At 55.9% G+C, this 25,765-nt stretch overlaps 4 protein-coding genes across 17 annotated transcripts in view; 2 read left to right on the forward strand and 2 right to left on the reverse strand.

Moving 5' to 3' along the window:
* BCAR1 (BCAR1 scaffold protein, Cas family member) overlaps nucleotides 1-2,255 on the forward strand; it is a 40,663-nt gene extending 38,408 nt beyond the window's left edge. For all 14 annotated transcript variants that reach the window (XM_064581467.1, XM_054511251.2, XM_064581463.1 and 11 more), the window contains one exon: nucleotides 1,281-2,255. In XM_064581467.1, the coding sequence (XP_064437537.1) occupies nucleotides 1,281-1,793 (513 nt within the window). In that variant the 3' untranslated portion in view covers nucleotides 1,794-2,255. The remainder of the gene's footprint in view (nucleotides 1-1,280) is intronic.
* A 963-nt stretch (nucleotides 2,256-3,218) lies between these two features.
* On the reverse strand, nucleotides 3,219-6,671 carry LOC123855988 (chymotrypsinogen 2-like). Its single transcript, XM_064581558.1, has 8 exons — nucleotides 6,620-6,671; nucleotides 5,695-5,798; nucleotides 5,526-5,605; nucleotides 5,043-5,145; nucleotides 4,446-4,630; nucleotides 4,089-4,189; nucleotides 3,838-3,971; nucleotides 3,219-3,299 (listed from the first exon to the last, which is right to left on the reverse strand). The coding sequence occupies exons 1-8, from the start codon at nucleotides 6,669-6,671 to the stop codon at nucleotides 3,219-3,221; spliced, it is 840 nt and encodes a 279-aa protein (XP_064437628.1).
* A 432-nt stretch (nucleotides 6,672-7,103) lies between these two features.
* Nucleotides 7,104-10,455, reverse strand: LOC123855264 (chymotrypsinogen 2). The gene is made up of 7 exons (XM_045890723.3): nucleotides 10,404-10,455; nucleotides 9,302-9,405; nucleotides 9,108-9,187; nucleotides 8,688-8,766; nucleotides 8,172-8,352; nucleotides 7,961-8,094; nucleotides 7,104-7,377 (listed from the first exon to the last, which is right to left on the reverse strand). The coding sequence occupies exons 1-7, from the start codon at nucleotides 10,453-10,455 to the stop codon at nucleotides 7,216-7,218; spliced, it is 792 nt and encodes a 263-aa protein (XP_045746679.1). The 3' UTR covers nucleotides 7,104-7,215.
* A 2,345-nt stretch (nucleotides 10,456-12,800) lies between these two features.
* Nucleotides 12,801-25,765, forward strand: part of LOC123855266 (chymotrypsinogen B-like) — a 28,338-nt gene continuing 15,373 nt past the window's right edge. Inside the window, exons 1-6 of the mRNA XM_064581480.1 lie at nucleotides 12,801-12,849; nucleotides 20,550-20,629; nucleotides 20,732-20,810; nucleotides 21,069-21,249; nucleotides 21,924-22,097; nucleotides 25,151-25,303. Coding sequence (XP_064437550.1) covers nucleotides 20,748-20,810; nucleotides 21,069-21,249; nucleotides 21,924-22,097; nucleotides 25,151-25,167 — 435 coding nt within the window. The 5' untranslated portion in view covers nucleotides 12,801-12,849; nucleotides 20,550-20,629; nucleotides 20,732-20,747 and the 3' untranslated portion in view covers nucleotides 25,168-25,303. The remainder of the gene's footprint in view (nucleotides 12,850-20,549; nucleotides 20,630-20,731; nucleotides 20,811-21,068; nucleotides 21,250-21,923; nucleotides 22,098-25,150; nucleotides 25,304-25,765) is intronic.

The raw sequence follows: 25,765 nt of genomic DNA on the forward strand, positions 1-25,765 counted from the left end.
AGCATCTTGAAGAATAGTCAGTATTTTTTTATGTGAATTTTTTTTCTGAAGTTTTACAAATACCATGACCTTTTTTTTTTTTTTAAGATTCTCATCTTTTTTAAGATTTAAAATACCCAGTATGGGGCTCAAACTCACAACCCCGGGGCGCCTGGGTGGCTCAGTTGGTTAAGCGTCGTCTGCCTTCAGCTCAGGTCATGATTGCAGGGTTGTGGGATCGAGCCTCACGTCGGGCTCCCTGCTCCGCGGAGAGTCTGCTTCTCCCTCTCCCCCCGCTCATGCTCTTTTGTCTCTCTCTCACATAAATAAAATCTTTAAAAAAAAAAAAAACAAACTCGAAACTGAGATCAAGAGTCGTACACTCTATCAACTAAGCCGGCCAGGCACACCCCCGTACATTTCTTCTGTTTAAAGTTTTTATTATGGGAAATTGAATACCTTTATAAAATTAAAGAAGGCAGGCCCCTGGGTACCGTTCACCCACCCCAACCCCTCTCCGCACAATTGCTAATCCGGTTATCTGACACCCTTGCCCCATAAAGCATTTTGGAGCTGTTACATCATTTTATCTGCAAATACTTTAGTATTTGGTTCTAAAAGATACTTGACCAGGATTGCATTCCACCAAAGGTTACTTCTGGGTACCCGGGATTCCAGCTGACAGCGGTCTTGTTTTCTGCTTGGTGTATTGGGGGGGGGGGGTTAAAGAATTAATTAATTAATTAGCGAGTGGAGGGAGGGGCAGCAGGAGGGACAGACTCCCAGGCAGACTCTGTGCTGAGCGCAGAGCTCTTTGCGGGGCTCGATCCCACGACCTCTAGATCATGACCTGAGCTGAAATCAAGAGTTAGATGCTTAACCGATGGAGCCACCCAGACGCTCGTTTGAATCTTCTTGCAACATATAGGTTGAAGACAAAATGTAGGGTTTTTAAAATTCATTTCAAAGTATGCATAGATCCATCAGAAGGTGCAGAGAGTGTACCCTCACCCCCTTTCCCACAGTGAGTGCATCCTAAGTAAGCAGAGACCGATGTCCCTAACTATGGCGACTACCCGTTCTCTGTTTCTGTCATCTTGTGGCTTCAGAAATGTTACAAGAGTGGAACCCTACCTCCTGAGACTGGCAGGCGTTACTGGCGAGTCTCGGGGAGGCCACGGAGGCCGCGTGCTCCGGCCGTCGCCTGGAGGTGGCTTGCATCGTGCACTCCCGCGGGGAGCCATCGCCCTCCCCTCCTGCAATGTGGCTGTGGTTTTCACTGTGCTTTCCCTCTGCTGCAGCTGAAGCAGTTCGAGCGACTGGAGCAGGAGGTGTCCCGGCCCATAGACCACGACCTGGCCAACTGGGCGCCGGCGCGGCCACTGGCCCCGGGGCGGACGGGCAGCCTGGGGCCCTCGGACCGGGAGCTGCTGCTCTTCTACCTGGAGCAGTGCGAGGCCAACCTGACCACGCTGACCAACGCAGTGGATGCCTTCTTCAGCGCCGTGGCCACCAACCAGCCGCCCAAGATCTTCGTGGCGCACAGCAAGTTCGTCATCCTCAGCGCACACAAGCTGGTGTTCATCGGGGACACGCTGTCGAGGCAGGCCAAGGCGGCCGACGTGCGCAGCCAGGTGACCCACTACAGCAACCTGCTGTGTGACCTCCTGCGCGGCATCGTGGCCACCACCAAGGCCGCTGCCCTGCAGTACCCGTCACCTGCCGCTGCCCAGGACATGGTGGACAGGGTCAAGGAGCTGGGCCACAGCACCCAGCAGTTCCGCCGGGTCCTAGGCCAGCTGGCAGCTGCCTGAGAGCCGGTGACCACAGGGATGGGGGTCAGGGGAGGAGGGCACCTGCCCCGAGAGAGTCGCCATGCTGCAGGCGTGGGGACAGGCGCCCCAGCTCTGTCCGGGCCTGGTGCCCCAGACTGTCCAGGGATTTGTACATAGTTAGGATGGGGCAGGATATGCGACCACGCCTGCCCAGAGCCCAAGCAGAGCTGGGCCCCCGGGGAGCCAAGGCTGAGGAGTGGGCTGGTGGTCTTCCCTGCGTACACGGGGGGCTGGGGCCCAGAGAGCCCTGGGCCATAACCCACATGGCCTCAGAGGACCCCTTGAGCTGATCCTAGCCCCACAGCGGTGCCAGGTCCCCCGTCCCCCACAGCGCAAGCACCACTGTACCAGGAGAAAAACTCTAGAACACTATTTTTCATTATTGGTTTTCCAATCATTTGACTAATAGTCTACATTTAAATAAAATTTTAAAAATGAAAAGCCTGTGATGTGAGAGTCAGGAGGGCTCATGGATGTGGGCAGGTGTGGTCTTGCTCTCAGATGCCACGGGGTAGGACCTGCAGGTTGAGGCGATTCGGGCTGAGGCTGTGGGCGGCTTCTTGGGAGGGTGAAGAAAAAGTGGGTCCCTTCAGGAGAAAACCAAGGTCCTGGGACACAGGGCTGGGCCAGGGCTCTTCTGCAAGGTGGGAGCAGGTCTGCCAATGGCCCCAAGACCTTGGGAGCCCAGGCTGCTGGAGAGAAGTTGAGCCATCCTCTGACAGCAGGGCCGAGGAGGGGTGCGGCCCGTGGCAAGATCAGTGGAAAGCCAGCGTGGCCTGAAGCAGCTCCAGGAGGGCGCTGGGCTCTCCTGGGGCCTACATTCCAGGGCAGAGAACCCACTGAGGGCACCACGGAAACTCGTTTTCACAGACATTGCCCAGAACTTGGCTCTCAGAGAGGAGCTCATTATTTCAGCTGTGGGACTTCTTCCAGAGCATCTTTTCTGGAATTACACATAGACTTGGCCTCCAAGTTGGGGTTTGGGGGCCCAGAGGGCCCTTGCCCTGAGTCAGTGTGTCCTCCCCCAGCCTCTCGGGGTATGTCCCGCACTGTGGGGGAGGCAAGAGCCCTGGGACTCAGGAAGGTGCGGCTCCTGGCGCTGACTCTTGTGTATGTGACCTTGGGCCTCGGTCTCTCTAACTCTACGAAGAAAGGGCAGGACCTGTCAGCCCTCTCGGCTCTAAACTCCACAGCAGGGACCCCAGTGAAGGCAGCCATCCTTCCTGCCCACCGCCCCCCAGCACCCTGGCCAGGACACAGAAGTGAAGAGGCGTGTGGTTGCTCTCAGGGTTTTATTTGGGTTCTGCAGAAGTGGGGGGTGGGGCGGGGGTTCTCTAGAACCTCGAGAACCCAGGGAATGAACTTGGTGACGTTTTTGTACACCCCTGGTGAGAATGGGTGGCACTAGCTACTGCCCCAGGACACGATGCCCACCAGGGTCCAGGCTCCGTCTTTCTGGCAGACCAGGGGGCCACCAGAGTCGCCCTGCAGGAGGAGAAAGGACTTGTTCCCAAGCCCGAAGCGGGGTGCCAGGGCCCCAGTGTGCCCTGACCTGCCCCAGCCCAGGTTCTGTGCAGAGAAATGACCAGGGTGAGCACAGTGACTGAGCAGGAGACCCTTCGATGTGGGCCCCACGGCAGCCGCAGCTCCGTCACCGACTCCTGGAGGGCCTGGCTGGGGCAGGTGGCCGACCCTCTGACCCGGCCAGCGTCTGTACAGTGGGCCGCAAACCTCCGCCCCCCCGCGCCCCCCCTCCCCCCTCCGTCCCCCGCCGCGGGGCGGCTGGCGTGAGGATGCCACGGCCCCCGGGAGCCCCGCAGCACGCCCCGGCCAGAGCGAGCCCTGGGTCCGAGGCACCTGCTCGGCGGGTCCGGGCTTTGGCCGCGCCGGCTGGCGGGAGCGAGCGGGAGGAGCCGCGCGCAGAAAGGAGCCGCGCTCCCGGCCTGAGCAGGGGCGGGGCGGGGCGGGGCGGGGCGGGGCGGGGACGGCGAGCGCGGGCGGGGGTGGCGGAGCCGGGCCGCACCTTGCAGGGGGAGACCCCGCTGGCGCCGGCGCAGATCATCACATCGGTGGTCTTGCTGCCCCGGAACTTCTGGCCCTCGGCGTTGGACAGGAGGGGCAGGGCCGCCGGCTGCAGCTTGTCGGGGGTCTTGTTGGCTGCAGGGACACAGCAGGCCGGCGGGGGTCAGGGCCCCTCCCCCGCCCGCCCGCCCCACGGCGGAAGCGCTTGGGACGCTGGAGGAGGGGCCGCCGCCGGGGAAGGGGACACCCGGCCGACCCGGGCCCCGAACCACAGCTGGCCGTCGGACTCCCAGCCCGGACCCCGGGGCCAGCGGAGCACGGCCGCCGGCCCCCAGTCCGGGGAGGAGTCCGGCCTGGAAAGGGGGCAACGTGGACCTGGCTGCAAGTTCGTGAGGGCGATGCTTGCTGGTACGTAGGTGTTTCTCGGCAAGTTCGTCTTCAAGTACAGAGCGCTTGAGCTCATCTCTATTCATGTTTGGTAGGTTTTTCATTAAGAGGGTTTTAAATAAAGAAATAGAAAGATTTATGGCTTGCACTTTACGTGCTTGGGACTCGGACCAAAAGCCAGAACGAGTCTCGCTCCTGACAAGGCCCTGCCTGGACGCTCACAGCCGCACTGGGTCTTGCCGCGGCCCGTGGTGGCGCAGACGGAGCCCGCGGGGAAGCTGGTGCTGGCGCTGGGCAGGCACACGGGGGACACGGTGCTGGAGAGCGGGGCCGGCCGGCGTGGCCAGCTTCAGCAGGGCGATGTCGTTGCTGTCCATAATCCTGTCCCACAGCAGGTGTTCAAAAACCTGGGGACACGTGGTGGGGGCTGGGCAGAGCTCAGAGGGAGGACTTGGGGGATTGAAGTGGGGAGACAGAGGCCTGGAGCCGCAGAGGGCTCAGCGCCAGGCGGACGGTCGTTGAGAAAGACGCGCAGATGGAGTTGCACAGACAAAATCTCTGGAAACTGGCATTTGACACATTGGTGATATTTAGTTTCTATATTTTTGTGCTTTTCTACCATGAGCAAAACTTAATTTTACCATCAGAAACAACCTTCCGTATTTGTAAAGGAGCTTTGTTCCTTGGGAAAGAAGGCTCTGGACCGGGAAGTGCAGGGGTGAGGCCCAAGCGGGTTGGCCAGGATCGTCTGTGCCCACACACCCTGCCCCCCTTGCCCCTCCCTCCTCCCGGGCAGGGGGGCGGGGGGAGCAGCCCCACCGCAGCCTGCCCGCCTGGCGGTCCCTCCGCGATCCTCAGCGCCTGGACAGCCTCCTCATCAGAGCCATGATCAGACACCCCAGCCACCACATGGTGGCTCTTCCTGGAGAGAGAGGGGGTAGCAGAGGGTGCTCAGGCTCTGGCCACCTCGGAGGGGTGTCTGGGAACCGCGCCCGGTGAGGGAAGCCCCGGCCGAGCCACGGGGACCTCGACTCCCACGGGGACCCAGGGGCCTGGTTCCCCATCTGTGCAGCGAGGGCACAGGCCTAGAGCTGCTCTCCTGGACCAAGCGGGGGTCCGAGGCAGTGGGGGGCACAAGGGTGGGGGTTTTCTCCTGCAGCTGGTGGCTCTGCCTGTAGCTAGGAGGTAGGGGCAGCTTCTTCCCCACCCGCCGGCTGCCTCAGACCCTTCCCGCCAGGGGGCAGTGCCTGGACAGGGGGGTTGGGGAGGGAGTGAGGGTGGTTCCCCGAGCCCGGGCCTCACCTGACCCTGCAGTGGGCGACAGTGAGCACCCAGTGCTGGTTGATGAGGGAGCCCCCGCAGAAGTGTAAGCAGGAGCCAGTCTGGGGAGAGGGGAGAGGGACAGTCAGCTTCCCCTCTCCTGCCTGCCCCGCCCCCAGTCTAACCCGCCCCTCCTCAACTTTCCCCTCACCTGCAAGGACACCTGCCAGGGCCAGGAGCTGGGGACAGCGTCCTCCCCACTGACGATCCGGGACAGGCCACTCAGCTCGGGGTGGATGGCGAGGACTCCGCAGCCTGGGTGCCAGGGCCAGGGTAGCTGGTCAGTGGATAGGGCAGGGGGGAGACCCGGCACTTCCAGGCGTCTGTGGCCACCTAGCACCCGGAGCTTTGGCCACTGCAGGGCACTCAGCCCCTCCTAACCCAGCCGGCAGCTGGTGCCCTTGTGGAGGGTCCTGGAGGCTGGAGGACCTCTGGAGTTGGGGCCCGGAGCTAGAAGCCTGGGTCCGGAGACTCCCTATGTAGCTAGCTCCCCAACCCATTGTGTGCCCCGCGAGGAGCCTCCATCCCGCTCTGAACCCAGGGTCCTGGGTCATGGGGCTGGGATGTCCTGCTTGAGTCCCTGGTGCTCTCACGGCCCCCTGAGTCTGCAGCAGGAGCAGGTCGGGGTCAGAGTGTTACTCCACCCAGAGCGGCACAAACCCAGGAGGCTGCCCGAGTTGGGAAGAGAGAAGAGGCAGGGCAAAAGGACGGGCATGGAAGACGTTCCTGAGGCAGAATTCCTGTGGCTCGGGGACACATGTGGATGCTGGAGGAGCCCGGACGACCCCCTGCTTCTGAGCCGATGGAGGAGGCCAAGACGAGGCAGGTCCAGCATGACCAGTGGAGTTCGAGGGGCCCGAGGGACCTCTAGGTGGAGGAGGAGTGGGGAGCCCAGGAAAGGCACCCAGAGAAGCTGGCGGGGGGTAGCCAGCGGGGCCGGCAGGGGGTCAGCTGGGGCGGGTGATGAGAGGTGCAAGGACTTGGCCCTCCAGGTCCCAGCTTCTGGGGGTGCGGGGGGCCGGGGGTGGGAGAGGCTTGGTCTGGGGCTGCCAGGCCTGCCTGAACCTTGTGCTTACTGGAGCTGCTACCAAAGAGGAGAAAGCCAAGGACAACCCAAAGAAAGGCCATGGCGTGTGGCTCAGGAGGTGGGATGGGGCTGCCCAAATGACCCCCATTATATTCCCCTAGCCCACCAATTACAGCCGGCCTCGCCATCCCTTCCTTATCATGAGTCCCTGGGCTGAGGAGCACCTGACTCCTGTGCAGGCCTGGGAAAGTCGCAGCCCTAGGGAGCTGCTCCTGGGAAGGTTCCTTGGAACCACAGGTGTGTGCGGCCAGCAGGTGGCTCATCCCCCAGCTGTCCACTCCCCGGGGGTGGGGGCCCTGAGCACCTTGAGCAGGGCCTGGATGGCCAGGACCCTGCTGCCTACGAGGGTGGGAGCAAGGAGTGAGGGGTGGGGGCCAAGATCCCACTTCATCTCTTGGGAGCAAGACTAAAAAAGGGCCCTCCAGGGACCTCCTGCCATTCGTCCCAGTGAAGTTGCAAGTTCAGGAGCAGAATGAGGTCTCAGGGGCCCCAACACAGGAGAGCACATCATCAATGTGTCTTTTATTGGTTTATTGAGGCTTTGTGGGAGCAGGTCAGTAGGGACAGCGGGGTGGGGCTGGGGACTCAGTTGGCTGCCAGGATCTGCTGAACCCAGGGCATGAGCTTGGTGACGCGGGCATACACGCCAGGACTGGAGGTAGAGCAGGTCCCACTGCCCCAGGACACGATGCCCACCAGGGTCCAGGCTCCGTCCTTTTGGCAGACCAGGGGGCCACCAGAGTCACCCTGCAGGGAGAAAGAGGGGCTTGGATCTGGCAGCCCGTAGACACCCGGCAGGTGCATACTGGAGGGATTATGAAAGAAGCTGCAGTAGCTCCTTGTGTGGTTTGTGCCCCTGTAAGGCTGGGCCATCACCAGGGGCCCTCGGATAGAGGCCTAATAAAGCGGGTTTGATTGATAGGAAGGAAGCATGGGTGGTGCTGGCCTGGCCGTGGAGCCCGACTCTTTCTGGAGACTTCTGGGCGCCATAGTCCACTACCCAGGCTGTACCTTGCACTGCTCCAGTGGGGGAGGAGGGGGACATTCGTTCAGACCCTGATTTCAACGGACTTTTGCAGTAGGGCAGTTTCAAGATCAGAGCCCCCTGTCCTGGCATCCCTCTTTTGTGGTCACTGGTGATCAGCCAGGAGAACTAAGCATTTTCGCGACTGCTCAAGCAGGAATTCAGGGACAGAGTGTCAGGCCCTCCAAAGAGGCCTGCGTGTGCCTTCCATCTCCTCTCTCCCGCCAAGCCCCTGACCCGGGACTTTGCCGGAACCCACCCCAGGCTGGGAGGGAAGGGGCGCCGGGTGAGTCCAGGAGGCCATACCATGCAGGAGGACACGCCACTGGCCCCGGCGCAGATCATGAGATTGCTGATCTTGTTGCCCCAGAACGTCTTGCACTCGGCGTTGGACAGGAGGGGCAGGGTCGCCTGCTGCAGCCTGTCAGGGGTGTTGGCATCTGGAAGGGCAGGGTGGGCAGTCAGCAGGCACGGCCCGGCCCCCCACCTCCCACCCACCCGGCTGGAGGGTGCTCACTGCTGTGTTTGGTCAGGCCCCAGCCCGTGGTGACACATAGGGTCCCGGCAGGGAAGTCGTCATTCTCAGCAGGCAGGCACACGGGGGACACGGTCTGCGAGAAGCGGGCGGGCGTGGCCAACTTCAGCAGGGTGATGTCGTTGTTGACGGTGAATATGTTGAACTTGGGGTTCTTGAAAACCTGCGGGGTGGGGTGGACAGCGGCGGATGGGGTCCGAGGGTTGACGGGGGGGCTGAAGCAGGACACCAGGCCACCCCAGGTCACCCCAGTGCTTCTGTCTGCACAATGGCCTGTTCGACTTGGCAGCTCCTTCTACAGCCCTGGAAGCCCGAGGCTAGGCCCAGGACCACGGTGCAGACCTTGAACACCCTGCTTTCTGCTTTGCCCCCTCCTGATGGGGTACCGGGGTGGTCGGGAGCATCTGGGGGTGTTCAGGCCTTAGCCTGGGCGGCACACTCCTGAGGGCCTGCCCCCCGCCGCCCTGGGGTCAAGCCTGGACTCCAGGGCCACCATACCTTGGCAATCTTCAGCACCTGGATGTCCTCAGCATCGGAGCCCTGGTCAAACTCCCCAGCCACGACCAGGTGGGAGGTTCTGGAGAGGGCCCGAGAAAGAAGGAGGATCCTGCTGTGAGGTGGTGGGGCCATGCGAGGGGGTGCAGACTGCATGTGTGTGCCTGTGTATCTTTGTGCATATGCTCAGAGTTGTTGATCCAGAGATGGGAGCGCAAAATATCAGTAATCGCCCCCGAAACACCTGCACCTACAGCCTGCCGGGTGTTTCCTTCCTGGTGACCCTTGGGAGACCAGCGTGACTTGGATTTTCTACACATTCCCAAACAAGGAAACTGAGGCACGAGGAGTTAAAGGTCCAGCCCTCAGTGCTGAGAGTCTCCCCCCCGACCAAGGGGTTTCCTGGGGACCCTGAGTCCTCACCTGACCCCGCAGTGGGCGGCAGTGACCACCCAGTTCTCGCTGATGAGGGAGCCCCCGCAGAAGTGGAAGCCAGTGCTGTCCTGGAGGAAGACAGACAGGTCAGTGCTGGCTGGACACCAGCAGCCCCCAGCCTGGCCCCGGGTGGGCCAATACCCCCGTGTGTCCTCCACTCAGGGGCAGAATTCCCCCCTCACCTGCAAGGACACCTGCCAAGGCCAGGAGCCCGGGACAGCGTCCTCCCCATTGACGATCCTGGACAGGCCATTCAGCACGGGATGGATGGTGGGAACCCCGCAGCCTGGGGGTGGGAGTACGAGGTAAGGGATGGAGGCCAAGCCCTCCCCACCCAGGTCCCAATCTCCCAGGAACCCCCAGGGACAACTCAGTCTGACGTGTGCTTCAGCCCAGACAAGCCCAACAGGTTGGCTTCGAAGTGGTGGCCAGGCCAGAGCACGAGATGGAGGCAGGGCTCTGGGGGTGTGAACCCAGCCCCACCACTGCCTCGCCTTACCATTCTGAGCGTTTTCCCATCTGCAAAGAGAGGGTCATATAGCTGCTAACCTCACAGAGTTGGGATAAGGATCCAAGAAGACTTGGATCGGCCGCCTGGGCGGCCCGGTTGGTTGAATGTCCGACACTTGATTTCAGTTCAGGTCATGATCTTGGGGTCCTGAGATCGGGCCCCAAGTCTGGCTCTACGCTCAGAGGGTAGTCTGCTTCTCTCTCTCTCCCTCTCCCTCTGCCCCTCCCCTCCCTCAAACTCTCTCTCTCTCTCAAATAAATAAATAAATAAATCCTAAAAAAAAAAAAAAGGCAGCAGCAAGAAGACTAAGCAGGCAAAGCAGGAACTTGCTCTCTTCCTGGCACAGAGCAAGGACTCAGTGAACACAAGTTTAAAAGTGCTGGGTTCGAGGGTCCCAAAGGGTTGTGGTGGTCCAGCCACGCCTGCCCGCCTGCTCACCCTCTGAACTTGTTTGGGAGCCACTAGCTGTTCAGAGAATTTTCGCTCCCTCGAGTTGGCCTCCCTGTCCCTTGCACAGTGTGCAAGGCCTCAGTCAGCCCCAGGACGGCCCACCTCCTGCTGGGGGCCTTGCACTGGCTAGTCTGGTCCAATCCTCCCAGCACCCCTATCGTGCTGATGGGGCTGGTGAGGCTCAGAGGGGGAGAGAGACCTGCTCAGGCTCACACCACCGTGTGCACCTGAATGGGGAGCAGGGACCCTGTTGCCCCTTCTGGCCCCGGGGGTTGAAGGGGAGCAGAGACATCCCTTCTGGCTTCTGTTTGCCCCGAACTCACCGAAGGCTGTGCCCAGGAGGGCGCAACAGGAGAGGACCCAGAGGAAGGCCATGGTCAGGGAGGTGTATGGTGCCTGTCTGGGGAGCTCCCCGTTATATCCCTGGGCACCAAGCTGTTATCTGCCAACCTTGAGGTGACAATCCCTTTCTTGGGCATGTGCCCGAGGACATAGAATGTGCCAGAGCAGGGCTAGCATCGGGGCATGGGATGGCAGCACCTGCGGCCCATGGTCGAGCTTGGGTCTGGGTCAAGGGCAAAGGTGGGGCCAAACAAGATAGCCATGGGGAAGGGCTCAGAAAACTTGGGCTTCCTCTTCCAGGAAGGGACTTCTGGACACCAGCCTGGCCTGGGCAGGGTTTGAGCCCCAGCCTATTCTCCCATGGGCAGGAGAACCTTGGACAAGTAATTTACTTGGTCCGTTAGTTATTCTAAAGCCCTGGGCAGTGTGGTCAAGGAGGAAGGAGGTGTGGGGACCAAGGTGCTGGTGGCCAGGGCTGAGGATGTTCCCCTGGTCTTGGGGATGGCCAAGCAGTCTCCGTGAAGGTTCCATTCAGTATCTGGGGCGGTCACTTGGGCTATGTGCAGCATGGCTCAGAGGGGCAAGCCGCGCGCTGCCTGTTCACACGAGGCCAGGTCTTTTCACCGAGGCGCCATAGGCCCCTGGAATCGAGTGTGTGGCATCCTGGAACCATGGCCTCAGTGAGAGCTGCTGCCGGCTCGATCAGGCAGGAAATGGGGTTTGGGCCGGGGGCAGGCAAGGAGGCCGGCTTCTGGCTTGGGCGACAGGGTGGACAGTGGGGCCCTTTCTCAGCACTTGAGAGTGAGGCTGCCAGGCACAGAATGAGCCCCACAAAACACACAAGGAAAAATGGTATCTCATGGCTGCTTTTAATTTCCATCGCACTGATGGCAGCGTGCTCCATAGTACAGATCTCAGCACAACACAGCTGTGCAGACTGGGGCAGGTTGAGTGCTGTCTCTGGTTTTGTTTCTAAGTATGTAAAAGGGGATGCTTGTAGTATGGATCCCACATGATGAAAGGGCATGACCCATCCCGAGCTGGGACCAGGCCTAACACACAATCCGTGCTGGCTGGTCCTCCGTACTCCTTCCTGAAATTCCTATCGGTGCCCTTTCCACATTCTAGCAGACTGTCCGATGACAATGCGGGGTGGCCACACTGTATCAGGTGGGAAAGCAGGGCCCAAAACAGGAGGCAGAGGGTGGCCCCTTCTTTTTTTTTTTTTTTAAAGATTTTATTTATTTGACACAGAGAGAGAGAGCACAAGCAGGGGGAGCAGCAGAGGGAGAGGGAGAAGCAGGATCCCCACTGAGCGGGGAGCCCGATGCGGGGCTCGATCCCAGGACCCTGGGATCACGACCTGAGCCGAAGACAGACGCTTAACAGACTCAGCCACCCAGGCACCCCAGGGTGGCCCCTTCTGTGAGACCATGCTATCCCTGCAAGCCCATTCATTCTTTCCAGCCCAGCTAACCAGGCCCATAGTGGGCTGCAACCAAGGAAAAGAAATTTCTCCTGCTTTTAGCAAGCGTACATGGGGGAAAGCAGTGGGAGAATTTAGTGAGAAGAGTTAAAAAAAAAATGTGCATTCCTACCAGCTAAGGAGTTATCGTGATTAATACCGAGGCAGGAGGGCCTCACCCAGAAGGGGACATTTAGGTTTCGGGCGCAGCGGAGCGCGCCAAGCACAGCCCGGGAGCTGTGTCCAGGCCGAGGCGGGAACTAGAGCGAAGGGTGATGCTCAGGAGGCCGCCCGCAGGAGGCAGAGGGCACTGATGAGCCCGGAAGGCAGGAAGCCAGGGCAGAAAGCGCGGGGGCGGGGGGGCGACCGAGGAGGGCCCTGGTGGAGACACGGTCGGGAGCGGCTGCGGCCGCCGGGCGCGTCGTTCCACCTGTGGAGCCGCAGTGGCAGCCCCGGGCGGCCAGGTGGCCGCGGCCGCAGGGCTGGCAGGACCCCAGGTGGGAGGGGCGGGCAGGCGGGGGCGGGGCCGCGGCCTGGGAGCCGACCGCGCGCCGAGGCCCCGCCCCCCCGCGCCCCAGGCTCCCCGGCTGCGGAGGTGTGGGAACGCGCGCAGCTGCAGGGCGGGGAGGGCGGGCCGCACGTGCGCCCGCTCCTGCGGGGCGCGGGGCCGGAAGCTCGCTGGGGCGGGGCCGGAAACTCGCTGGGGCGGGGCCCGCGCCCTCCAGCCCGCCCCGCCGCCGCCCCAGACCCAGAGGAAGGACCCCTGGGCCCGGACGCCGGGCGCCCCCGCCCCGCGCGGTTAGGCCTCGGCCAAGCGGCCAGTCGTCAGGGTCCCAGGAGGAGCCGACGCATCTCTGGACCCAGTTGTTCAGCCAATCAAGTTGACGGCGTGGGTTTGGAACCCTGCCCCCCGCGCTCCTGGAGCGCACCCGTGTCTGCTCTTGCACACTCCCAGGGAGAAGGTATGGCCTGGTTTGCGGGTTGTGTGCCGTTCAGAAAGGCTTACCTCCGCGCTGCTCGGCTCGTTGCAAGCGTGTAGCAGCTAGTGTGTTTAGCGGGCACTGCTGAAGCAGTTCAGGAAAAGGGGTGGCGCAAGGCAGTGCACTCGGGATGACCAGCTCCGTGTGCGCGCTGGGAGCAAACAGCAGGGGGACCGCTCTTGCCCAGGCAGCCTGTGCTTTGCCGGGGACCTGAGGCCCTGAGCCAGTCCCTGCGCAGCTACCTCCTGGGATTTGGCCCCAGGTGGAGGTTGTGGGGTGGGGGGTGTCTGGGTCCTGCCTGGCCTGGAGGGAGGGCGTCCTTCCACCACTGACAAGTCTAAGACTGGTATTGCTTGAGGCCGGCACTCAGATGTCCGTTTCCTTAGGTGAGGGGGTCCCTTCCTCTTGAAGGCCTGCCTCTCAGGAGTCAAACCCCAACCCTCTCTTTTTATTAAAAATAAGATATAGTGAAGTATAATTTACATGTGATGAGATGCACAGATGTTAAGTGAACAGAGGGATGAACAGATACACACACACACACACACCATAGTGTAACAAACACCACAACCAAGATATAAAATAATGCCATGACTCCAGAAAGTTCCCCCATGCCTCTTTCCAGCTACCCCTCCTCTGAGGCAATCCGCAACCACTGTTCCTATTTCTTTCACCACAGATTAGTTTTGCCTGTTCTAGAAATTGATATAAATGGAACTGTACTGTATGTTGTCTTTGTATCTGGATTCTTTTCACTCAGCCAGATGGTTTTTCTTTTTTTTTTTAAGATTTTATTTATTTATTTGACAGAGAGAGACACAGCGAGAGAGGGGACACAAGCAGGGGGAATGGGAGAGGGAGAGGCAGGCTTCCTGTGGAACAGGGAGCCCAATGTGGGGCTTGATCCCAGGACCCTGGGACCATGACCTGAGCCGAAGGCAGTCGCTTAACGACTGAGCCACCCAGGTGCCCCTCAACATGAATTCTAAAGGGAGATAGTCCAAGGCTGATGTGGCAGTTCAAAAACCTGTGGCGTTTTCCTCATGGCTCCGATATGGCTACTGAATGTCCGTGCATCACAGCTGCATTCAGGCAGGAAAAGAAGGGGGAGAGAAAAAGACAAAAAGCAAGACCACCAGAATCTGTCCCATTAAAAAAAAAAAATCTTCCTGGTTAGCCCCCATCCAATGATTTCTGCTTACATCTCATTAGCAGAGCTATGTCTCCAGGCCACCTCCATTTGCAAGGGGGGTGGGGGGGTCGGAAAGGAAGCATTTTAGCTGAACCTTCTCTACCTCAAACAAAATTTGGAAGAATGGCGGACGAGGTTTTAGTAAGCTCCCAGCACCGACTGCCACACCAGGGAAACTGTTTAACTCTGAGGTTGGAAAAACAGAAACTGATTCTTTTTTTTTTTTTTTTTAAGATTTTATTTATTTATTTGAGAGAGAGAGTGAGAGAGAGAAAGAGCACAAGAGGGGGGAGCGGGAGAGGGAGAAGCAGACTCCCTGCTGAGCAGAGAGCCCGATGCGGGACTCGATCCAGGGACTCCAGGATCATGACCTGAGCCGAAGGCAGTCGCTTAACCAACTGAGCCACCCAGGCGCCCCAGAAACTGATTCTTACATCTTTTTTCTTTTCGTCAATGACCCAACTCTTAGGCCTTGACTCCTTCAGGGTTTAGGCATTTGAAATGGAACAGCCCAGGGTCCCACAGTTCAAAAGCCCTGACTTTTTGTGCAAGTCAGCGGTCACCAGCAGAACAGAAAACTCTGTGTACTTAAGGCAAGGATGAATTTCTTAAGAGGCTCAGTGTTGTCAGGATGGTGAGCTGGAAAACCAGGCTCAGGGCTCAGCTTCTGTTCAGTTTCATCGGCAGCATTTCTCCCTTTTGAGCGGTTCCTGAAACAGGCTCGTGCAGCTGAGACGAGATGGAGTTGCAGGGGCCCCCGTGGGAAACCAATAGCCCCCCTCAGACAGGGCAGCTCGCGCAGACCGCTCCTAAAGGTGCGGCTTCGGGAAACCATCGGGCGACGCGAGCTCAGAGCTCACAACAGTGGGGAGATGCAGGGGACGTTAGCTGCACGCTGGAGGGTAACACGCATGGGGGAGGCTCCCACGGGAGCATGGCCTTCGTGGAAGACAGTGAAAACCGCCCAAAGTGGGGGGCTCTTCCTTCAGAGCTTGCTATCCATAGCGGGGGTGGGGGGGTCCTGCAGCTTCACTGGCCTCGGGCACAGACTCAAGGCAGGCAGGGGCGAGGGGAAGGTTTGTCGCGGACAAAGGGCGGGCTGGAGGCGTGCCCTGATCGCAGGCTGTTGGCGCGGGGAAGGGGGGCACCCCCGGTGAATGGCTAGGGGTGCATACTGGGCCGGTCCTAAGCTGGAAGCTGGGGCAAAGATGAGGAAAGCGGTCAGTTATGAATCAAGTCGTGGCTGTCTAGGGTGGGCTGCTGCTGGCTTGCTGGGCTGGTTGCCGCAGACGGTGGGTCAGAGTTCTGTTCTCTCTGGTCTGGCTCTTGTCCGTTTCTATCTTCAGTGTCTCACCTTCCATATAAAGTTTGAGGGTGCAAGGTGTGCGTGCAGGGAAATGGGAAGGATGGACTCTTGTTATGGGCCAGGGAGTGGTGCGGATGGGCGGGGGAGGTTCTGCGGAGAACTGGCTTTGTCTCAGAAGGCGGCAGCCCCAGGTCGGCTCGGAGCTTTTGTGCGGAGCGGGACTGGCTCCCTCAGATGGGGGCACGGGAGCACCTGTGTTGGCAGGAGGGGGTTCACGGAGATTTGAGGGTTCAGAGTTCTCCAGCCTTGCTCTGTCTACCTAAAGTACCCCACTGCTTCCCCACCAGCTCCTTACCTGATGGGGTTGAGTGTTTGTCAGATTCTGCAAGTCTCCAAGCCCTAAATCAGGCTCCAGGCTCATCTGTGGCCGTTTCGGTATAAATCATGTACTGTATAATTCGCCCATTTAAAGTGGATGAATCGATGGTTTTTGGTTTATTACATTAGTTTTTTAAAATTGTGGTAAAATATATATAATATGAAATTTGTCATTTTCATCATTTTTAAGTGTACAATTCAGCGGCATTAATTACATTCCCGATGTTGCACAACCATGCCCCCAACTCCCAAAACGTTTTCATCACTTCAAGTGTGTCCACTGAACCATAACTCCAATTCTCCTCTCCCCCAGCCCTGGTAACCTCGAATTTAATACCTGTCTCTATGGGTTTGCCTATGATGGATGTTTCATGGAAATGGAATCGTGCAGTAGATGGACCACTGTGACTGGCTTCTGTCTTTGAGCATAATCCTTTCAAGGCTGATCCATGTTGTAGGACATATCCACAGAGACTACACCATTTTCCATCCCGTCCAGCATTGTACGAGGATTCCAGTTTCTCCAATTCTTTGCCAAAGCCTCTTATTTCCCTTTTAAAAAATTATAGTCATCATGGTAGGTGTGAAGTGGTATCTCATTGCGTGTGTGTTTTTTTTAATTTTCAAATTGTGGTAAACTGCAAATAACATAAAATTTACCATCTGAACCATTTTCACGTGCACAGCTCAGTGGTAGTAAGTGCATTCACAGTGTTGTACACCCACCCCCAACATGCCCAGAACTCTCTTCATCTTGCTACACTGAAACTCTGCACCCATTAAACTATAACCCGCCATTGTCTCCCCTACCAGCGCCATGCAACCATCATTCTACTTGCTGTCCAATGACCTCCTATAAATGGGATCATACAGTGTTTGCCTTTTTGTGACTGGCTTCTTTCACTGAGCATGATACCCTCCAGGTTCGTCCATGTTGTAGCCTCTGTTGGGATTTCCTTCCTTTTTAAGGCTGAATAATATTCCCTTCTATACGTAGACCACATTTTGCTTCTCTGTTCATCTGTTGATAGACATGTGGCTTGCTCCCATGTCTTAGATACTATAAAGAATGTTGCTACAAATATCTCTTTGGGAATCTGCTTTTCATTCTTCTGGGTGTATATGCAGAAGTGGAATTGCGCGATCATGGGGTAAATCTGTTTTTAATTTTTTGAGGAACTGCCATTATGCAAGGGATCCCATTTCTGCCCATCATTTCTCATTCTTATTTTCTGTTTGTTTGTTTGTTTTGGCTTCTGTTTGCCATCCTAAAGGGTATGGGCTATATCTCACTGTGGTTTCGATGTGCATCTCCCAGATAACTGGTGGTTTTTATCATCTTCTTGTGTGCTCCTGGACCATTGGTCCAACTCAACTCTCCAGTATTTATCATCACCGCTGACCCCGTAGGGTCTCGGTGCCACAGTTACCTGCCCTCCAGGGCCTGTTTCCACCTGCCCTTCAGCCTCTGCCACCGCCAGTGTTAACTGGTGATGCCATAGCATCACCCCGTGGGCCACCGGGGTCTCCTCTTCCCTGACAAAGAGGTTCTCCATGGACTTCTCCAGTCTGTGAGCATCGCTTTCCCAGAATCCCATGTTCAGTGGGCCCAGGGACACAGCCACTCTATCAGTCACGGTCTTGCTGGACAACAGGCGGCACACTCAAAATTGGGTGATTGAGGTGAATTTATCTTTTTAAATTTTTTAAAAAAGATTTTTATTTATTTGACACAGAGAGAGCAAGTGACCCAGAACATCTGTAGAACACTTGTAGATGATCTTGCACTGAAAATACGCTTTGCTGAGCCCCCGCCGCCTACGTTCAGTGTACTGGAGGCCTCCCGGCGACCACAGCCGGGGTTCTTTGAATCCCATGGTGGGATTGCCTATGATTAGGAGCTGGGATTCCTCCCCATTGCCCTGGCAGCGGCTGGTTCCAGGGACTGGCTACAGGCTGCACAGAGCTGCGCTCTCCAGGGCCCTGGCTCCGGGCTGGGGCGCCGGCGTCGCCTGTCACAGAGCCTTTGGGATGCCAAGCATTGCCAAGTCTCAGGGGTGACGAGACCTCAGAGCAGCTGCCCTTTTCCCAGGGGCTGAGGCATCCCAGGCTGAGAGCCAGCCCTGGCTGTTTGAGGGGCTTGACCCCCACTTACCGTTCAAGGTCTTTGGATAACAGGGAGGGTGGCCCTCAGGCTTCTCCAGCTGGACAGGGCCAGAGGGGCTGGGCAGGGCTTGGGGTGGCCCAGGAGACTTAAAAGCAGGGCCCCCAGCATGGTTGTCCCATATCTTCCTGAGAGCAGCAACATGGCCTTTCTCTGGCTTCTCTCCTGCTTCGCCCTTGTGGAGGCTGCCTTCGGTTGTGAGTGTCGGGACCCCAGGGGTGGGCCTGCCAGGCCTGGAGCAGGCTGAAGAGGGGTCCCGAGCCCCCAGTGGCTCTGCATCCAGCCCCAGGGAAGGAGCACGAGGGGCTCTGTCCAGAGCGAGCCCTGGGGCCCAGCCAAGAAGGAGTTTGGAACCCCGTTCCCTGCACGCAGCGGCCTCTCCCCAGACTGGCAAGCTGAGGCAGTAGGGAGCACAGGGGTCCTTCTGGGGCTCTCTGAGCACTTGGACTCTGAGCCAGGAGGGTGCCAGAGACCAGTCTGGGCCCCGCTGAGTCCCGGGGCCCCAGGCCTGGCTCGGGCAGGGGTACTGTGAGCAGAGGAGGGGAGCGGTCGCAGGAGACTCTCAGTGCCCGTCCTCAGATTTTTATTTATTGTGCCAGGCACTTGTGAAGTCCTTTATTTTCCATTAAAAAAGAAGAAATGGTAAAAACTACAGGAAATAATATGACAACCACGTACCTACCATCAGGGTTTTGCAAATATTACTTTTTTTTTGCTGACTTGCTTCAGGGATTTCTTTTTAAAACATAAACTAGGGGTGCCTGGGTGGCTCAGATGGTTAAGCATCTGCCTTTGGCTCAGGTTGTGGTCCCGGGGTCCTGGGATCAAGCCCTGCATCGCATCGGGCTCCTGCTCAGCAGGGGGCCTGGTCTCCCCCTCCCTCTGCTTCTCCCCCTGCTCACGTTCTCTCTCTCTCTCTGTATGTCTCGAATGAATAAATAAAAAAAAAAAATCTTAAAAAAAAATAAAATAAAACATAAACTAGATTCAGCTCAAGCCACACTCTCCCTCTGACCCTCATGGAATGTGAGCCCGATTCCGAGCTTGCTGTGCCTCATTTCTGGGCGGGCTTTTACCAATTTACTACATACTTAGAAATCCACAGATACCATACAAAATGCGTACAAACTTCCACACACAGTATTATACGCTACATCAATTTTAAAACGTGCCCGGGGCACCTGGCTGCCTCAGTCGGTGGAGCTTGCGACTCTTGATCTCAGGGTGGAGAGTTCAAGCCTCAGGCTGGGCACGGAGCTTACTTTAAAAAAAATAAAGTGCCGGGGCGCTTGGGTGGCTCAGTCGTTGGGCGTCTGCCTTCGGCTCGGGTCGTGTTCCCGGGGTCCTGGGATTGAGCCCCACATTGGGCTCCCTGCTCCTCGGGAAGCCTGCTTCTCCCTCTCCCCCTGCTTGTGTTCCCTCTCTCGCTGTGTCTCTGTCAAAAAAAATAAAAATAAAAATAAAATAATAAAGTACCTTTTGCCGCCCATGTAATGTTTTAGATTTATCCCCGTTGGTGCGGAGCCCCATCGCTGTAATCACTGTAGTCAGCTGTATAAATTCATCCTGGGATAGTTCTGTTTTTGCTGTTACAAAGAAAGCGATTAGTATGCTGACATGTTCTGGCAAGAATGCTCTGCGTTGGGTTACCCAGGGGCAGCAGGGCAGGCACTAGCCTGTGTTACCCAGGGGGGTGCGGTGACGGCTGCAGGAGCCTAACTTGACTTGCGCAGGTGCCGAGAATACCCCCAGGTCCTCACGGACATATTAAGTACACTTGTTTTTTTCTCAGCGTCTGGGACGACTCAAGCCCTCGTTTTCTGTTTTCCCCATGTGCCCATGTATGGGGCAGAACCAAATTATTTTATTTAATAAAATAATTAAGAAACATAAACTTTATGCATGAATAGTTCCTGAAATCTCTGGAAAAGAAAATTCAGCGAGGGCACAAGGGTGGAATGTACCATTTCCTACCCGCCTGGGCAAGGCGTCCTAGTTCCAGATTCCCTGTGCGCTTGGGATTAGCCAATTTTAATCTCACTCCTCCCATCCAACAGGTGAGTTTTGACCTGAGAGGGGAGCCTTGTTTGCTGAGTACTGAGGTAAATGAGTGTACTGAGGTAAATGAGCAGTGGAGATTCAGGGACACTCTGAGTTCTCACAGCAAGAAGGCTGGGAGTCCAGTCTGATTTCTCAGCCTGTTTTCTGCTCCTTCATCAGGAAAGCCCTGAACATGGCAGCATGAGTAGGGTTAGCAGGCTGCATGTGGGGATCCTCATGCCTACAGGTTGAGGACTGCAGCAGAAGTTGCCTGGGGGTGGTAGGAGGGTGGTGTGGGGTCCTGCGCGGGCCTGGAAGAAACTAGTTTTGCAGATTGGCCCTGGGCCTCAGCCTTCTTCCCCCTCCTCCTGCCCCCCCGACCAGACTGCGGGGTCCCCACCATCCATCCCGTGCTGAGTGGCCTGTCCAGGATCGTCAATGGGGAGGACGCTGTCCTGGGCTCCTGGCCCTGGCAGGTGTCCCTGCAGGGGAGGGGGGAATTCTGCCCCTGAGTGGAGGACACACTGGGCTATTGGCCTACCCGGGGCCAGGTTGGGGGCTGCTGGTGTCCAGCCAGCACTGACCTGTCTGTCTTCCTCCAGGACAGCACTGGCTTCCACTTCTACAGGGGCTCCCTCATCAGCGAGGACTGGGTGGTCACTGCCGCCCACTGCAGGGTCAGGTGAGGCCTGGGCAGGCTCAGGGCTCTGCTTCTGGCTACGTTTCGGGGTGAGGAGGGAGCAGGGCCCACTCCTAGTCCTTAACTTCCACGTGATTCCTCTAGCACGTCTCACCTGGTCATGACTGGGGAGTTTAACCAGCGCTCAGATGAGGAGAACATCCAGGTCCTGACGATTGCCAAGGTATCCCTGAGCCCTGTCCCACTGGCCTGGGGGGCTCAGCCTAGGGGCTCGGGGCAGGAGCAGGAAGGACAAGACCCTTGGGCTGCTTGAGACACAGGAGCCCAGGGGTGGATGGGACTGCCCTCTGAATTCTCATTCCGGGCTCCTGTGGGTCTGTTTCTTCCACGGGCTGCCAGAGAAAGAGCTTATCTCTTTGCAACCTGCAGATTGCCAGCGAATCCGAGGGCTTGATTTTGTTGTTCTGGCTCTGCCCTATAGGTTTTCAAGAACCCCAAGTTCAACATGCTGACCGTCCAAAATGACATCACCCTGCTGAAGTTGGCCACGCCTGCCCGCTTCTCCCAGACCGTGTACCCCGTGTGCCTGCCCAAGGCGACAGACGAATTCCCCCCTGGTTTGCTGTGTGTCACCACCGGCTGGGGAAGGACCAAGTACAACGGTGAGCAGGACCTGGCATTTCCCCCCAGGAGATGTGTCTGTGCTTGGGGCTGCCTGAGTAGCGGGAGTCTCCAGGGGGGCACCCCTGTGGCTTTTTTTTTTCTTGTCTAAATTGCAACACAGCCATAAATCTTTCCATTTCTTTATTCAAAACCCTCTTGGGGAACCTGGATGGCTCAGTCGGTTAAGCGTCTGCCTTCTGCTTGGGTCATGATCCCGGGGTTCTGGGGTTGGGCCCTGTGTCGGGCTCCCTGCTCAGTGGAGAGCCTGCTTCTCCCTCTGCCTCTGCTCCCCCTGCTTTGCTCTCTCTCAAATAAATAGATAAAATCTTAAAAAAAAAAAAAAAAAAGAGCTTAAGCGCTCTGTACTTGAAGACGAACTTGCCGAGAAACACCTACGTACCAGCAAGCATCGCCCTCACGAACTTGCAGCCAGGTCCACGTTGCCCCCTTTCCAGGCCGGACTCCTCCCCGGACTGGGGGCCGGCGGCCGTGCTCCGCTGGCCCCGGGGTCCGGGCTGGGAGTCCGACGGCCAGCTGTGGTTCGGGGCCCGGGTCGGCCGGGTGTCCCCTTCCCCGGCGGCGGCCCCTCCTCCAGCGTCCCAAGCGCTTCCGCCGTGGGGCGGGCGGGCGGGGGAGGGGCCCTGACCCCCGCCGGCCTGCTGTGTCCCTGCAGCCAACAAGACCCCCGACAAGCTGCAGCCGGCGGCCCTGCCCCTCCTGTCCAACGCCGAGGGCCAGAAGTTCCGGGGCAGCAAGACCACCGATGTGATGATCTGCGCCGGCGCCAGCGGGGTCTCCCCCTGCAAGGTGCGGCCCGGCTCCTGCCCTCCACACACCTGTCCCCCAGGTGAGGCCTTTCTTCTGCAGCTCTCTGCACATGGACACCGGCTACTCTAGGCTGTGTTCCACAACAGATGCACCATTTGCTTTCCCACCAGTGATGCATGAGGGTTCCAATTGCTCCCCATCCTTGCCAGCTGTAGTTATTTTCCCTTTTTAAAAAAATTATTAGCCCTTATCCTATTTTGCAAAGAATTGCTTTAAATATGTACTATTTCATTAATTCAATGGTACTGTTAATGGAATAGCTTTTAAAAAAAAAAAGTTTATTTGAGAGAGATAGAAAGAGAGAGAGCGGGGGAAGGGGCAGAAGGAGAGGGAGAGAGAGAATCTCAAGCAGACTTCACACTGAGCACAGAGCCCCATGTAGGGCTCGATCTCACGACCTTGAGATCATGACCTGAGCCGAAGCCAAGAGTCGGATGCTTAACCAACTGAGCCACCCAGCACCCCTGGAATAGCTTTCTTAATTTCCTTTTCATGTGTATTATAGGGTACAGGTATATAGAACCTCAACTGATGTTGTGGTGTATTGTTTTTGCACCTTGCAACTCTCCTGAAGTTATTAGCTTGAATCGCTCACTTGTTGATTCTTTGGGATTTTTCTATATGTAGGATCATGATATGTGCAAATAGAGATAGCTGTACTTTTTCCTTTCCAATTTTAATGACTTTTATTCTTTTCCTTGTCTAAATTGTTTTGGCCACAATTTCCAGTACAATATTTGCCAGCAATGGTGAAAGCAGGCATCTTTGTCTTGTTCCTTCCTGATCTTAGGGGGAAAGCTTTCAATCCTTCACTATTGGATACAGCATTACCTGTGTGTGTTTTTCATCAATGCCCCTTAGCATCCAGCAAGTTCTTTTGTATTCTTAGTTTTCTGTGTGCTTTTTATCATGAAAGGATGTTAAATTTGGTCAAAGGTTTTTTTCTGTGTCAGTTGAGATCGTTATATGGGTTTTTCTTCATTCTGTTAACATTGTATATTCCACTGGTCCATTTCTTATGTTCTTATGTTCTTATTCCAAACCCTTTCGAGCTTGGGATAAATCCCACTTGGCCAGGTTGTATAATCTTTTGAGTATGCCGGTGGATTTGGTTTGCTAGTATTTTATGGAGAACTTTCGCCTCTATATTCATGAGACATACTGGTCTACAATTCTCTTTTTTGTAGTGTTTCATCTGCTTTTGGTATCAGGGTAACACTAACCTCCTAATTTCTTTGTGTTTATTATTTGTGATTTTCTAACATCTTAGTTTGGCTCTTTGGCTCATTCATTTTTCTGCCTTTCCTCTTTCCGAATATAAATATTTCAGGCTTTAAATTTCCCTCAAAGCACTGTTTTCATTGCAGCCCATAAATTTTGATATATAATATATCGTCCTAAGTTTTTCTATTTTCATCATGATTTCTTCCACTCATGAGCTATATGGCAGTGTGTTCTCTCCTGCTTTGGTGAGCTTTTTACCAAAGAATGACATAATAAAAGAAAAAGCACAAATTGTTTATAGTTTGATTAACTTTTTTTTTTTTAACTTTAAGTACAATCTACCCCTCAACATGGGGCTCAAACTCTTGACCCCAAGATCAGGAATCACGCATTCCTCCGACGGAGCCAGCCAGGCGCCCCAGTTCGATGAATTTTTCTGAGCACACATTCACACAGCAACCAGACCAGGAAACAGCACCGAGCCTCCAACGCCCCCTCCGCGGCCCCAGCAGAGTCCCCACGCCCACCTCAGTGACGTGGGTTGGCTCTGCCCGTTTGGAACTTCATACAAATGGAATCCTACGGTTGCACCCTTGAGTTTTTCCAATCTAAGTTTTTTTTTTATTTTTCCTTCAACCTGAGGAATCTATCTCCATAGTTTCTTCGCCCAGAGAGTTGTATCCGTTTCTGCTTTTTCTTCATCTCGTTTTCTGGGACCCCTGTTTTCTAGGCACTGGGGCATTTCCTCTTCTAGCCTCCCTATTTCTTTTCATTTGCTGTTTCTTCCAAGAGAGTTTCTTAACCTACCTTCTAACCCGTCAATTTCTTTTTAAAAAACTGATTATTTATTTATTTATTTAGTGCGGGGGATGGGGGGGCATTGGGGGAGAGGCAGTGGGAGAGAGAGAATCTTAGGCAGGCTCCACGCCCAGCATGGATAGCCCCACGCAAAGCTCGATCCCACGACCCTGAGATCATGACCTGAGCCAAAATCAAGAGTCAGACACTTAAGCGACTGAGTCACCCAGGCGCCCCACAATTTCTCAACTGTCTTACTTCTATTGAGCCTTCTATTATGTTCTTCAATCACTGTGGTTTTCATGCCTATCATTTCTACCTGGCTCTTCTTTTTCTAGTGTCTTGTTCTAATTTGGTATTGCTGGCAAATGATCTTACCTTGTTTAGTATGGTGTTTAGGCCTATTTTAAGTCTCGGTCCATTTTTTCCCCCCTCATATCTGTTTCCAGTGGAATCTGTAATTCCCGTTTGTGGATATCTTTTGAAGGAGCTGAGGTCCTCAGAATTCTCATTGTTTCGGAGAATGGGGCATGGAGAACCGGGTCCTCCCACACACATGGGGAGACGCCAAAGCTGCTGGTAGGGGTCAGTCCCTTGAGCTTAGGACCCAGAAGCAGTGGATGAGCCCCAGGTACACAAGCACAGCTCATCTCTGCCCTTCCTACCAGGAGGCTGCTCTGGGCTACGCTGGTGCTCGGTCCCCAAGGAGCAGCTGCCCCCAGAGGGGGTTGAGGGGGGCCATGGAGGTGGTCTTTCTGTCCTCCTCAGCTCCTCACCAGCACAGAGTTTCTGCACGACCCATTTATCCAAGGACATCTGCACTAGCTGTCATAGGTGGGCCCGGGGCAGGTACCCACTGCCCCAAAGCACTGGAGTTGGGGAAGGAACAGACAGAATTCGGACAATGCACCTCTACTTTATTCTCCCAGAGCGGAGCCCACAGCCTCCTGCCATTGGTCACAGCCGTGGCCACACACAACCCGCGGTTCAGAACGTCCTTTCCTCTCCCAAGTCTTTCTCCCACTTTTCTATCTCCGTATTTTCCTCTAGATTTCCCTGAAGATTGATCTTGGGGGAGGCTGCCTCCTGGAGCTTGAAAATCGCAATCCTGGGTTAAGGCTGCCACCTAGTGGCCAGTTTGAGAACCGCATGGCTGTGCCTTGCCTCCGACTTCCTTCTGACTCATTTGGTGCAAAATAGAAGGTGAGCCAAATAAGTGATTGTGCATTACCTGGTAGCCTTACTAAAAAAGTGAAAAGAAATAGGTGATTTGATTTCATTACTATATTTTATTTAAGCCAGTATATGCACATATTATCATTTCCGCATGTAATCAATGTTTTAAAATTATTAATGGTATATTTTACATTCTTTTTCTCATATGTGGTCTCTGAAATCCAGTGTGTAACTTGCATCTACAGCACATCTCAAGTAAGATGCTAAATTTTCAAAAGGAATACTTGATCCGCGTTAAGGTTCATAAAAATTACAATTGAAAATGTTGATTTACATATCCACGTTCCAAATATACATTTTTACAATCAGTTAAGTACAATTAAGCAAACACTCCACGGTTGAACTAGGAGTCGGTCCCCGTCTGCAAACAGAGCCTCTGGAGGACGGGATCCGCTGCTGCGTTTTCTTATTCCAATAGGTATGTTTGAC

The sequence above is a fragment of the Mirounga angustirostris genome, unplaced genomic scaffold, assembly GCF_029215605.1.
Source record: "Mirounga angustirostris isolate CCGP_5_RB_7025 unplaced genomic scaffold, mMirAng1.0.hap1 SCAF_16, whole genome shotgun sequence".
Classification (NCBI taxonomy): domain Eukaryota; kingdom Metazoa; phylum Chordata; class Mammalia; order Carnivora; family Phocidae; genus Mirounga; species Mirounga angustirostris.

Bases quoted from the DNA above. Each gene is read 5' to 3' on its own strand.
- LOC123855988 (XM_064581558.1), bottom strand. From the start codon at position 6,671: ATGGCCTTTCTTTGGGTTGTCCTTGGCTTTCTCCTCTTTGGTAGCAGC. The intron at 5,606-5,694 runs GTGAGGGGAAAG...CCCTCTCCCCAG, and splicing joins CCTGGCAGGTGTCCTTGCAG to ACTGGCTCCTGCTTACACTT. The intron at 3,300-3,837 runs GTGCGGCCCGGC...CTCCTCCTGCAG, and splicing joins GCGGGGTCTCCCCCTGCAAG to GGCGACTCTGGTGGCCCCCT.
- LOC123855264 (XM_045890723.3), bottom strand. From the start codon at position 10,455: ATGGCCTTCCTCTGGGTCCTCTCCTGTTGCGCCCTCCTGGGCACAGCC. The intron at 8,767-9,107 runs GTGAGGACTCAG...GGCCCTCTCCAG, and splicing joins GCCGCCCACTGCGGGGTCAG to AACCTCCCACCTGGTCGTGG. The intron at 8,353-8,687 runs GTATGGTGGCCC...CCCACCCCGCAG, and splicing joins AGGTGCTGAAGATTGCCAAG to GTTTTCAAGAACCCCAAGTT.